The 13,694-nt window shown below is 39.1% G+C and overlaps 1 protein-coding gene across 3 annotated transcripts in view; it reads left to right on the forward strand.

Annotated features, from left to right (window-relative positions):
• Positions 1-220: 220 nt before the first annotated feature.
• The window catches only part of ptbp3 (polypyrimidine tract binding protein 3), an 80,835-nt gene continuing 67,361 nt past the window's right edge, over positions 221-13,694 (forward strand). The window contains exons 1-2 of one of the 3 annotated variants that reach the window (XM_063048961.1): positions 297-435; positions 1,315-1,348. In XM_063048961.1, coding sequence (XP_062905031.1) covers positions 428-435; positions 1,315-1,348 — 42 coding nt within the window. In that variant the 5' untranslated portion in view covers positions 297-427. Of the gene's footprint in view, positions 436-1,314; positions 1,349-13,694 lie in introns of all 3 variants that reach the window. The other 2 variants (XM_063048958.1, XM_063048960.1) reach the window with 2 other exon arrangements.

Raw genomic sequence — 13,694 nt, forward strand, 5'->3', positions numbered from 1 at the left:
GATGTACGTGGGCAAGAACAATTCAAAATACGCAATTGAAAAGGAATGCAAAATAAACGCATCATACAACATTTGGAGTGGTTAACTAAGCAAAAGGTTGCTGTGGTTTCCAGACCTGGTGGCGTTGCTAAGGCTTGGTGGCCATTTTGTGAATGCGAGTGCGAGGTGGATGAACAGGAGGAGTTTCTGTTTCACCCGCCCCCCTCCCCCCAGTCTCTACCTCCCTTTCCGTCAGCCTTTCGCTCTGGCACGCCTCGTTCCCTTCGGTATTACTCACGGCGGGAAGTTGCCGCTGCCGTCTTCTTTTCGGACATCACCGCGTGTTTGAAAGCTCAGCTCGCGGCAGCCCCCTTCCCCTTCCCCACCAACGGCCGCCGTCGCTGTCCCTTCTCGTTGTGGATCTGTGCACAAGGCGGGCGTGTGTGCGATGGACGGGTAAGTTCATGGTGGCCTTTTTTTTTCCTCCCCTTCCTCCTCGGGCCGCGGGCTTACGCTGGCGCCCAGACTCGTCGACGCCGACTTGTTTTCCTTTTAAATTTATTACCGTGCGTCTAGGATGATTTGATGGTGTTAAACTTACGTGACATTTTGTTGTCTGATCATGTTGAGATTTCAAAACCGTTTGGTAAATTTGAGTTAAAATTTCGCTCTCCAACTTGATTTTTTTTTGTGTGTGCGTGCGTGCCTTCCTTTTGAGTCTTAAAAATGTTCTATTAACTGGTCATAGCACGATAACTCCCAAAATAAATTTGAAATGTTATGTGAAATTGTAAATATGAGGGGAGAATTGTTTATTTATGAACACGTTTTATTTTTTAATCAAAGAAAGGTTTCCCCCTCCCCCAAAGCCAGTTCTGTCTACAACTGGAACTTGTGGTAACGAGCGAGGGGCTGGAGGGTGAGTGTTGGTTTCCTAGTAGAGTATCATGGCCTTCTCTGGCTTTTTTCCCCCCTCCTGTCTCGCTTTGTACGAGCGACCGTGGTTCAGATTGTAATTTGGTTTGTACAACACCACCGAGCTGGAGTGAAGAGCCTTCCCCCATTATGAAAGCTTAGAGACTTTTTCTGTTTCCTTAACTCGATTAGCTTCATCTGTGTTCTCTTTTTGCCTTTAAGAAGAAAAAAAACTGCAAACGTAAGCCATAAGCATACTTTCCTATAAGCTTTCCCCTTTGTTAAAATCCATTTTTAAGTTTATAAATTATTTCCATACCCCTCCTTGTCTCTTTAAGTTTCATTATATCACTGTGTAAGTAACTGGCGCTTTAACTTTTTTTTTCTCACGTTCTCTTTTCCCCTTTTCCTTCCCTACAGCATTGTCACCGATCTTATAGCAGTCGGTTTAAAGGTAGGAGTCTTTTCTCTCTTTCTAACTTCACTATTTTTCCTTTATTAATTTCATGCATTCTTCTTAAGTTACATGCTTTGAAAAGTTCAGCCTTGAATCTCCTGCCTTTTGTGTTTCATTGTATCGCTTAGAGGATTTTCTTCCTCTCTAGTTCATCGTCACCATTTTCTGGCAGGGCTGCTGTTTCAACAACAGCTTCTCAAACAATTAGTCATAGGGTTGGAGCAATGAAGCCGTTTCTCTTCGTAAAAGGATTATGTGAAGGCCCCGAAAAGCCTTTGCGGCGATTATAAGCAACTTGGTCATTTTTTTTTTACTGAAACTTGTCGCCAACTTCCAGCGAGAAAATAAAGCTGAAATCAACAGGAAGTATGTAGCTGTTGAAGGAGGAACTGATGTTTTTTTATATAGATATCTAACCGGTTTGTTACTTTCGTGAGTCCTATTTCGGGTTTTACTTTAGAATTGCATGTTTTTACCTTAACTTAAAAAAATGTATATGACGTACAATCGCTTTGAAACGCAGTTACTAGAGTTTATGAAAAATTATGATGCATTTTAAGTGGGTAGTCCACATTGAGGTAGTTTTCCCTTGGGCTGTGCGCAGCCAGTAGTCGGTGATGTTTTCTGTGTTTAACCATGCACATTGTTGGTCTTAACTGGCAGGAGTCGACGTCAGTCTCCGCTTTTTGAATTTGTAGATTCCCTGGAGAAATTGTACATACGATAGCAAATAAAACTTTGTTTTTAGTACTTAACTTGGATTGGTGACTTAACAAACCACGAGCAGGAGTTAAAATGTGCAAGGTATTTTCCATATTCCATTTTAAATGCTTTCTTATAGCATAAGCCATTCAGCCCATCAAGCTTATGCTAGCTTGCAGAACTATCACTCCCCCACTCAACTTCGAACTGGGTTTTGGGAATATCTTGTGGTCCAGAAGCATTTTTTGTTGGATTGAGAAATTTTATCACTAATTTCTTTACGCCATTTGTTCTTTGAAATGTGCAACTGAGTTAAACTACATTCTTGAAGCACACCAGTTATGAATTTTATAATGTCTGTCAGACATAACTTGCAATAATTCTTTTAAAGACCTTTAATGTAGATGTAGCCCAGGAAATTGGTCTTTAAAATTTATACTCTGGCCTTTGTTTGAATATAGCCTTGACCCCAGCATTACTGAGCTAGTGTTAAGATTATTTACTCTCTTCCTAAAATCTCCAGTACCTACCTGCTATCAAGTTTTTGCCACCAATCTTGATCTGTGCATGGTTTCATGTATTTTTCCACATGTCTAATGATTTGTATGTTGTAAAATATATGGATGGAATATTTTGTCATAAGGGTGGTAGCTACGTGAACATAATCAAGAACCCAGCCAAAGCGGTGATAGTTGAGTTGCTTTCTCCATTCTTGGGTGTTAATGCTTCATATCGTCCCATTATAGTCAGTTCTCAAGTCATTCATTCCCTTTTTCTTGCAGAAAATTTCGACACAACTGATGCTTGAGAACTTGTGCATTGAAGAAATAATTTTTTGAGAGGGAGTAATGTATAATTGAGGTTTTAGTTAAATCTCTACACAATATGTGATATTCAGGAGTTTTGTTTGGTATCATGCATAAGCACAGAGCAATTGTTAAAATTTATGTTTATTGCTTGAACACATTTTTTTTAACTGATGGAACTATAAAACTTGCAGTTTGCTTCATTAGTTTTCATAACATAGGCTGCAATTACTAGGTTCCCATGAACAAGAATGACTAATCCAGCAACTCATTATAAAACTGTAGTACAAATTACATTTCATGGACTGTACATAGATGCAGCCTTTGCATCCATAGATGCTGCTTGATCCACTGAGTTTGTTGTTCCAGATTTCAGCATCTGCAGTCTTTTGTCTTTGATCTATACATTGCTTAATATTTATACATTAGCCTGAAGTCTGCACTCTTTGGGGAAATAAGAGTTGATAACAGGTTACTACATGCTGACATAAACATGGAACAAACATGTAAATTTAAATTGACTGCAATCAATATTTTCCATACTTGTATATACAGCTTTTTGTGCTTTAAAGTTGAGGAAAATGAAGTTCATCCTGTTCAATGAAGAAACAGTACAATTGACCATTATTTCACAGTAGTTGCAATAATAGGTTACTGCAATGCTTGATGGTTTAAATGGTCAACAAGAAGTTAAGACCTAAGATCTGATTTTGAGCTTGGCAAAAACATGTTTTTTGAGTGGGTTAAGAGAATATCAAATTGTACAGCACTGTTAGAGAGCTTGAGGTGAGTTTGGGGAAATTGCCTGTTGAAAGTCAGGTTTTGGTTTATAATCTTGGACACTTAGACTTTCTGGATATGACTTTTTTGGGACAACGCAATTGATTAACTGTCAAGATGCAGTTTTTTTAATATATATACACACACATACAAGTGTATTAAAGCCACAATGACCACTGCAAAAAACAAGTTCTTTATTCAGTCCATAGACGCCAGACTCTATCCTCATATCATCTGGGATATTGACCTCCAAGAGGGCATTATGTTTTATTGTGGTCTCACCAGTTTGTATAACAACGGTTCATTTGTTGTATAACAATTGTATTATCTATTAGTGTCAGTACTTCCGTATTTGGATTGAGGCAGTGCGTGAAAGCATATGGAAAAACTGGGAGAGTGTACTAATCTGGAGCAGTGCCGGTGACAATTGAGAGCCTTACTTGTTGACTGACGTGGAATGAAGCTGGCTGATGGCTCTGATTAGTTAATTTGAAAGGCACAATAAACTAATTGTTAATCAGTAGGGCTGAAATAGAGCAGGCAGCCAGCCCAAGAACTGGTTTTAGTGAGTTGCATGTTTGTGTGATTTTTGTGAGATGTTTAGAATTAATTATCTAATGTATACTTTTAATTTACACAGTCAGTTGTGGTTTAATTAAGTATAAATTTAATTAACTTAATTTCCTTCATCATAAGGTATGGTTCCTTTTGTGTAATGTTTGTGCATTCGGCAGATGCCAATATCATTGGAACCCAGAGCACTAGAAGTGCTGATAGTTGTGACTAGTACTTTTTTATATATTGCAATTCAAATCCAATGTTATCCTATTGCAGTATTAGCCAAGGTACTTTTTCAAATGTTTTCTGAAATAAGATGACTAGTGTAACCATAAGATATTTTTGCTCAGGAAGTTCATTCAGATTTTGGTCCCTGTTAAAGACCTAGATTAATTCAAGGATGGTCTGTGCCTCCATTTAATTGTTCTTAGTGTGTGCTCATAGCTCACAAGACGTAAATATTAATTGAAATAATTTCCATAGGCTTGTAGCCAAATCAGGTCCAGGTTATCCCATTCTTGATGTGCATAAAGAGCTATCTCTTCATTAGTTAAATGGCCTAACCGAAAATCTATATCCATAGATTTGGCAACAGATAGGTTTATGTTGAGGGAGAGACATTGAGGTGTTTGGCTTCATAGATGTCCAAGTACAAATATCTGCCAACTCCAATTAAGATTGTTAGATCTTTAAATGGCATTTTGCAGGGAAAAGATGGGCATTTTCATTGGGAAGTATTTGGCTTTGTCATCCCTTGCTTGGTAAATTGTATTTAACATTTTTGATTGTCTTGATCTTGCATTTCTTTAATGTTTCTATTTCTTTCACAGATGTCAATAGTATTTTGTAGCTTCGAAGCTCTCGTGTTAAACATAATTGAAAATTCTAGTTGTTTTCATTTCTTACATTTATCGGCATATTGGAACAAAAGTAATTGTATGTAGTTGTTGGATATGGAAAGCTGAACCCATAACGTGTTTACAAAAATAAAATGCCCCACACCCATGCTTTAGTATGCCACTACAGATGGACTTCTAGTCAAGAAACAAAGTTTTCCCTTTTAATATATCAAGCCTGTGTGGAAACACTGGATATTTTACTTGTATGACCCGGCCGAATATGAGTTTAATCCAGCCAAAAGTGAAATATTGTACTTTGAGATCTAATGTAAAAGAACAGTATGCTGTTTGTTAGTAGCAAGACCCTTAACTGTCATGGTGAGCAGACGGATCTTGAAGTCTAAGTTCATACTTTCCTGAAATTGACTTTGCAGATCAATGGGGTGGTAAAGAAGGCATTGATGTGCTTGCCTCAAGGGTCAAGAGGTTACATTGCAGCTTTATAAAACTAGTTAAATTAATCTGGAGAATTGCATTCAGTTCTGATGCCCCATTATATGAAGGATATTGAGGCTTACCAGGACACTGCCTGGATTAGAGGGCATTGCTATATGGTAGGGTGGACAGATTTGGTTTGTTTTCTCTGGAGTGGATAAACAGCCAGTATCACTTTTTTGAAATATCTAATACCAGAGGGCATGCATTTGAGGTGAGAGGGTAAGTTCAAAGATGATATGTAGGCAAGTATTTTTAATACAGTGGGGTGTGCTTAGAATGCACTCCCTGTAGTGATGATGGAGGTAACTTCAATAGGGATGTTCAAGAGACTTGTAGATAGGCACGTGAATGCATAGGAAATGGAAGAATACATTGTGGGCAAAGGAGATTAGTTGGACGTGTGATTATTTCATTAGGTTAGCATAACACTGGGCTGAAAGCCTGTTCCTTTGTTGTATTAGCCTTTTGTGTTTGAGGCCCCAATAACCTGTACAAGTGATAAGTTCGTCTTGCAGATTGAAGGAAATAAATTGGATACATTGGTTTCTTTGACCACTAACTATTTATAGGTACATATTTCTATTTTCGAAGCAAGTTTATTAAGCTGTTTGATTTGCAAGTTCAAAAATGGTACAACAAATGGTGTTCCTCATTAAGTGCATTGTACACTGATGGCAAACCTTGTTTCATTCAGTGGATTAATTTAAAAGTACTTAATTTTACGTGTCAACTAGATTTGATTCCCTCTTTCAGCCTGTGAAAATAAGCAACACACTCGGGTAACTCAAGTTTAAAACTTAGCTTATAGCCCCATAGGATTTTTATTCATAAGGAGCCAAAGGTGCCAGCAGGATCCAATGTAAGCTTTGACCTAAAATCTTGCTAAAAGCTGACCCTACCCTTCTCCCATACAGTTGTATTTCATTTGGCTATGTGTTTCCAAGACTGTTCTGTGGTGTAAAAGGCCAGAGTGTAGTGGTTGATTCTGTGCTCTTCTCCTCCTTCCCCTGCCCCCTCCCTTATTTTTCTTGGATATCATGAGAGTATAGATGTCCATTGTGCCTTCCAAGTGGTTGCAACTCATACTGACTTGGGAAGTGTTTTTTTTAGCCATTGAAAGGAAGAGAACATTGGGAGAGCTGAGACTTGATAAACAAGAATTGTAAAATTCTGCTGCACCTGTAGATTTGTCTCCATTTTATATCAGTTACGTACTGTGATTGCTACTAAAGGTTTCACAGGGCAGTCTGGGGTTAAGCAAGACATCCTAAACTTGATCCATTTTGTGTAAGACAAGGTTCCAACTGGCATGGAGCTGGTTGTGAGTTCAAATGGGGGAAAAACTATTCAATCTTAGTCATCTCCATTGCAGATTGTACATTTGGAGCTGAAAGCTCCAGGAGTTGGACTAGTTTATGAAAGAAAATACAGAATGAACTTTGCATTAGAGTCCTGCAAAATAAAATCCTCTATATGCTCTTGTTGCATCCTTAAACAGTTTTAAGGTTCCTTACAAAACTCTGGCAAGCAAGGGGTACTTGCCATATCTTGGAAGTTGCCTATTGTTGAAGGTGGTAAACTTTACCATTGGCACTACAACAGTACAGCTATACACAATGTGAGTGAATGGGCTTTTAGCGACAAAGCTCATTATCGGCACCAATGAGTTCTCCTTTCAGCAAACAGCTTGAAAAGAGGAGAGGTACTACTGCTTCCACCAATGTTGTCTCTGCAGAATCCCCCAAACCACTGGCTGAGTAAGTTAATCCATGTTGGTGTCTTCAAGCCAGCATTGAGGTCTAAGTACTAGAGAACCTTGAACAGGTTCTCAATTGTGAGGAAATTAGCATGAGGACAGTGAGATGATTGTAGGGTGTGGTCAAGGTCTTGGGTAGAGAAAATGTAAGGATGTAAGATTGTAGAAACAGTTGGTTAAGCCACAATCAGAGTGTTGTGTGCAGTTCTGGTTGCCATGCTATAAGAAAATGGGATTATGGTAAGGTGCAGGAAAGATTTGTTTGTGTAACAGTAAAGATTTACAAGAATATTGTTGGAGCTGGAGATTTGATTGATAAGGAGAGATGGGCTAGGCTGGGTTGTTTTCCTTGGAACAAAGAATAAGTCGTGACCTTATAGAGGGGCATGGGTTACATCAGTCTTTCTCACCAGTGCAGGCAGATGGAATCAGCTTATGTTGGTCAGTATGGATGAGTAGGGTTAAAGAGTTAAATGCGTGGCTCAAAGATTGGTGCGCGAGAAGTGGGTTTGAATTCACGGGACATTGGCATAGTATTAGGGGAAAAAAGCTGTTCTGGGATAAGTTCCACCTGAACCAGGGTCAGAGTCTTGCCAAATCACATAACTCAGGCTGTGGATAGGATTTTAAACTGAACAGTAGAGGGGTGGGACTGAACAGACTGGAAAAGTATGGATGAAGTCGAAAGGAAGGGTAGCACTGGAGAGCGACTGAAGTCTCCAGAATAAAAAAAAGACAAAAGTTTCGAAATGGATAAACATTTGACTTCAAGCAACATGAAAACAAATTTGAGAAGAGGTATTATTTGAATGCATGCAGCATACAAAATAAGTAGATTAGTTTACAGTGCAGTTAGAAATTGGCAGGTAGAATGTTGTAAGCAACATAGTCATGGCTGAAAAAAGATCACATCTGGGAGCTAAACATGCAAGGATACACATCTTGTTGTAAAGAAAAGACAGTTGTGCAGGGGAGTGGGGGGGCTTTTAGTTAAAAATGAAATCAATCCTTAGCAAGAAATGATATAGGGTCAGAGCATGTAGAATCCTTGTAGGTAGAGTAAGGGACTACAAAAATAAAATTACCCTGATGGAAATTACATGCAGGCCTCCAAATAGTAACAAGGATGTGGGATACAAATTACAAAGAGCAATAGAAAATGCATGCAAGAAAGACAATGTTATGGTAGTCAATGGAGGACTTCAGTAGGTAGGGAGACTGAGAGAATCACATTGGCACTAGACCCTAAGAGAAAGAATTTGTGAAATGCCTACAAAATAGCTTGTTAGAGTAGCTTGTGGTTGAGCCCCTTATCCAGACAATACTGGATTTGGTGCTGTTCAATGAATTGATTTATAGGGAGCTTAAGGTAGGGCTGGCAAGAGTTTCAAGGAGTAATTCAGAAGAGGCAGGATAATTTCATCCTAAAGAAGGGTGTTACAGTGGCGTAGAGGTTAGAATAATGCTGCTCGCTGTCTGTAAGAAATTTGTATGTTCTCCTTATGGCGATATGAATTTCCTCCGGGTGGGTGCTGCAATTTCCTCTAGCATTCCAAAGTTGTAATTGGTCACATGGGTGGTGTGGGCTAGTTGGGCCAGAAGAACCTGTTACTGTGCTGTTAAAAACCAACAGAAGGCAACTCAAAAGAGCAGTAAGGGTAGAAAAGAAAAGATACCAGTAAGCTAGCCAGTAATATAAAAGAGGATGCCATAAGTTTTTTTCCCCCAGAAAGAATAAAAGAAAACAGGTGAACATTGGACTGCTGGAGAAGTAGTAAAAGGGAATAAAGAAATGGCTGACAAACTGGCAAGTATTTTGCTTATCTTTCATTTTGGAAGGTACCAGCAACATGCCAAAAATTTGAATGTGTCAGGGCAGAAATGAAGTGAATGTAGTTGCTATTTGGAGAAGATGCTTGGGAAGTTGAAAGGCCTGAAGGTAGATAATCTCTGGGGCCAGGTGGACTGTACCCCAGGTATCTGAAGGTTAGCTGAAGAAATTGTAGAGGCATTAGTAGAGATCTTTCAAGAATCACTAGGTTCTGAATGATTCCAGATGACTGGATAATTGTAAATGTCACTCTGTTGCTCAGAAAGAAAGGCAAAATATAGGAAACTACAGGCTGGTTAGTTTGACTTCAGTGGTTAAGATTTTAAGAGTTCCATTACAAAGATGAGGTTTTGGGGGAACTTGGAAACACCTGATGATAAAATAGGCCAAAATGAGCATGATCTCCTTTAGAGGAGATCTTGCCTGAGAAAGTGATTGGAATTCCTTGAGAAAGTAACAAGCAGACTTGTGGATGTTGTTTACCTGAGTTTTCAGAAGGCCCTTGACAAAGTGCTGCACATGAGACTATTAAACAACATGAGGAGTCCATAGTGTTACATGAAAGATGTTGGCATGGATAGAAGATTGGCTGACTGGCAGAATGGTAAGAGTGGGAAGAAAGGGGACCTTTTCTGGTTGGCTACTGGCCAATCTTCAAAAGGTTTTGGCAAGTTTGGGAGAATAGGCAAAGAAGTGGAAGATGGAAAATAGCATTCAATGGTCATGTACTTTGATAGAAAGAGTAAAAGTGTTGACCATTTTCTAAATGGCAAATTTAGAAATCGGAAATACGAAAGGATATGGAAGTCCTTGTGTAGGATTCCCTAAAGGATAACTTGCAGATTGAGTCGGTAGTGAGGAAGTCAAATGCAATGTTAGCATTAATTTCAAAGAGGAATAGAATATAATAGCAAGGATGCAATGGCTGAGGCTTTATAAGGTGTTGGTCAGATCATTTTTGGAGTAATGAGAGCAGTTTTGGGTCTTAGACATACAGTAAAGAAGGATATGCCGGCATTGGAAAAGGTCCAGAGGAGGTTTATGAGAATGATCCTGGGAATAAAGAGTTACATAAAAAGAACATTTGATGGCTGTGGGCCTGTACTTGAGTTGAGAAGGATAAATCTCATTGAAACATACCATGCCAAGTGTTAAAGGCCAAAATAGAGTGGACGTGGAGGGAATTTAGGACCAGAGGGCTTAGCCTCGGAATCAAGAGATGTCCCTTGAGAACAGAGATAACGATATTTGGATATTTCTGTAGCAGATCGTTGAGAATTCAATATCACAGTGGGCTGTAGAGACCAAGTCTTTGGGTATATTTAATGTAGATGTTCAAAGGCTTTTGATTAGTAAGGGTGACAAAGTTTACAGGAAAAAGGCAGGAGAATAGGGTTGAGGAAAAATAAATCACCCATGATAGAATGGTGGAGCAGACTTGATGGACTGAATGACCAGATTCTGCTTGTATCTTATGGACTTAAGGTGTTTCTGTGGTGTATAACTGAATCCCCACTGCTTTATGGGTTTACCTGATTCATGACTGTCGATTGGCAAAGAATCTTTGGTTGACTGTGTAAATGCTGCAAAGATTACAGAAGTAAAGTATCAGCCCTCCACGCTTGCCCTGTTGAACACCACTCGTCAGTTGGACTCTTGATATCCTTTGAACTGGAGTGGAAGTAAGTCAACTTTTTCCACCATTCATCCCACGGAGAGAATGGTGAAGCAACATGGTTGCATTTCAATTACTTCCAGTTACCCCACATTTAATTACCATTAAACTAACTACTTGCCTTATGACTGGCTGCAGCTTGCCTTTGAGGAAGTTGAGTTTCAGCAGTAAACTTGGGTTAACATCTGTAAATGAATTGTGATAGATTTTAAGTGCATGACCTCTACTAAGGAGATGTTGTCAGTCTTATTTTGATATGATCAAACTGTATTTTTACAATGGGAATTTTTTTTCTCTCTGTACTACTGGCTACCATAATGCAACAGGCCCATTTGTCCCAATGAGCCTGCACCACCCAATAATGCCCATTGACCAATCCTACTAACACATCTTTGGAATGTAAGAGGATACTGGGCCACCTGGAGGAAGTCCATGTGGGTAAAGAAAGAACGTACAAACTCCTTAACAGAGAACAGTGAAATTAAACCTGGGTTGCTGACGCAAGTGCAGTGCCGCCTGTGATGCATTGTTGAATTGCAAATCAAGACAGGGATGTTTTGTGATGTTACCATGGTTTCTGGCAATTTGGTGCTAAATCCATCCCACTTGATTAAAAAAAAAATGGAGTACGAAATAGAGCAACAACAAAATGTGGCTGACTAGAAAGATCACCATTGGTTGTGTTCTGAGATAATTAAGAACAAAATTTTACTGACTAGTCCCCTTGGAATTAGTTTTTGGATATCTGCTTAATAGCTCTTCAGATATTGACAATGTATTACACAGATGATATTTGGTTTTCCCGAATTAAGAACGCAAGTGTGTCTGATCCAACTAGAATAAGTGGTGAATTTTACAAATATGAGAATTATAAAGCTTAGAGCAGTAAGCTTGGTGTCCTGACTCATAAGTGACTGTCAGTGGTCAAAGCCAAAATTCTGATGAATGACATTGTATAGGATTGAAAAGAAAAAGTGAATCCATGCACAAGCTTCAGGATTTGCAAAATGGAGAGTTGTGAGGAGATCTGCATTCGGGAGGAGGCAAGATGTAAAAGCAGTAGTAGAAAATAATTGAAAAGCAGTAAGCTTGTGCTTGCCATATTGTGTATAATTTCTTGGTTGGCCTTCTGATACAGCTGAGCCTTTCTGTTTTGATGGGTATGATGGATGCATTTGATCTTTAATATAACTAACAATGCATTTGGGCTGAAAGCTCAAGATATTAAGCAACAAAGAAGAGTAGATTCATTGAATTTATTTTACCACTATCTAGCCTGAAGCAAAAAGAATCATCCCTGTTATTATGTTTTGAGTTTAAAAAGGTTAAAAGTAATCATAAATATAGCCATTGATAGAACCTAGGAAAAGTGATTGCGGTTACACAAAATGGTTTTTTTTTGCAAAGTGTAATGTAAAAATTAGGTAAAGTAATCTGTTTATGTAATGTTTAATAAAGAAAATATATTGGTCAAGTCATAACTGCACTCTTGGTTGAAGTAGTGGCATGGTATCTTTTGCAGAGAGCAGATGGGGCCAGCTTTTAACATCTACTCCCAAAGGTGGAAACTTGGAACTGCTTTGACATATTAATTGACACCAATATAGTCAGGTTTTTAAAGTGGGACTTAAGCACTGAATTTGTGATGTAAGTGAGAATGTCACCCCAATTCATGGTTGAAGTGGCATAGACCATATGCGTCTAAAAAGATGCAGTATGAAGTTCAAACTATGTTAGTGATCTTAGTTTCTCATTTAAGAACCTAGAACAATGCAGCACTGTAACAGGCCCTTCAACTCAGTGCTCTTTAGTTTATCTCTCATGGAAAGGTTAGAGTGGTATGTCCTTGTATTCTTAACAGTCCTAACTTAGAATGCTGAACTGCAGAATGGAATTTTAAAATATTGTGCTGTTAAATGCAATCTGAAATAGGATGGCTGAGTTTTACACCAGTCAGAAATTAAGAGATTAGGCTAATGGCCTGTATTAGACATGAAAGAGCATTCAATATTCTTGGAGATTTGTCTGATTTCTTTAGTTTGAATCAAAGATGATGTAGTGCCCTCTGCATTAAATATGTAACATAGGAACATTTGAAAAAAGAGTATAGGTAGGCTGCACTGCAGTAAAACCCTGTCAGATTGCCACCTAGCTCAACAGATAATGTTTGCTCTGCTCCTTATTCAGGCTTCAGTCACCACACTCTCTTTGAACTGAACAGTTCAATATTGCTTCAATTTTTTAAATGTCAAGAAAGAAAAATGGGCTGAAATCTGCTAGTTGAGCACCAAAGTCGTAACTGTGCAAGACTGCTGGAGTTTTGTGACGTTTGTATGTTGAGCCAGCTATGCCATTAAACAAATTCATGGCTGGCATCCTACCTTGGGTTCGCTTTCAAGTGTTATTATCATAAGCGCAGGTGTAATTAATAACTTATTTGCAGCATCACTGACACTGGGCATCATGCAAGCAGCATTCACAAGTATAAATTACATCAAATTTTCACAAGAACAAACACAATTAGAATAAAAATGTAAACACGAGGAATTCTGCAGATGCAGAAGCTGGAAATTCAAGCAACACACATCAAAGTTGCTGGTGAACGCAGCAGGCCAGGCAGCATCTCTAGGAAGAGGTACAGTCTACGTTTTGGGCCGAGACCCTTCGTCAGGACTAACTGAAGGAAGAGTTAGTAAGAGATTTGAAAGTTGGAGGGGGAGGGGGAGATCCAAAATGATAAGAGAAGACAGGAGGGGGAGAGATGGAGCCAAGAGCTGGACAGGTGATACGCAAAAGGGATATGAGAGGATCATGGGACAGGAGGCCCAGGGAGAAGGGAAAGGGGGAGGTGGGAAAACCCAGAGGATGGGCAAGGGGTAGTCAGAGGGACAGAGGGAG

Source organism: Mobula hypostoma, chromosome 5, assembly GCF_963921235.1.
Source record: "Mobula hypostoma chromosome 5, sMobHyp1.1, whole genome shotgun sequence".
NCBI classification, from domain to species: Eukaryota; Metazoa; Chordata; class Chondrichthyes; order Myliobatiformes; family Myliobatidae; genus Mobula; species Mobula hypostoma.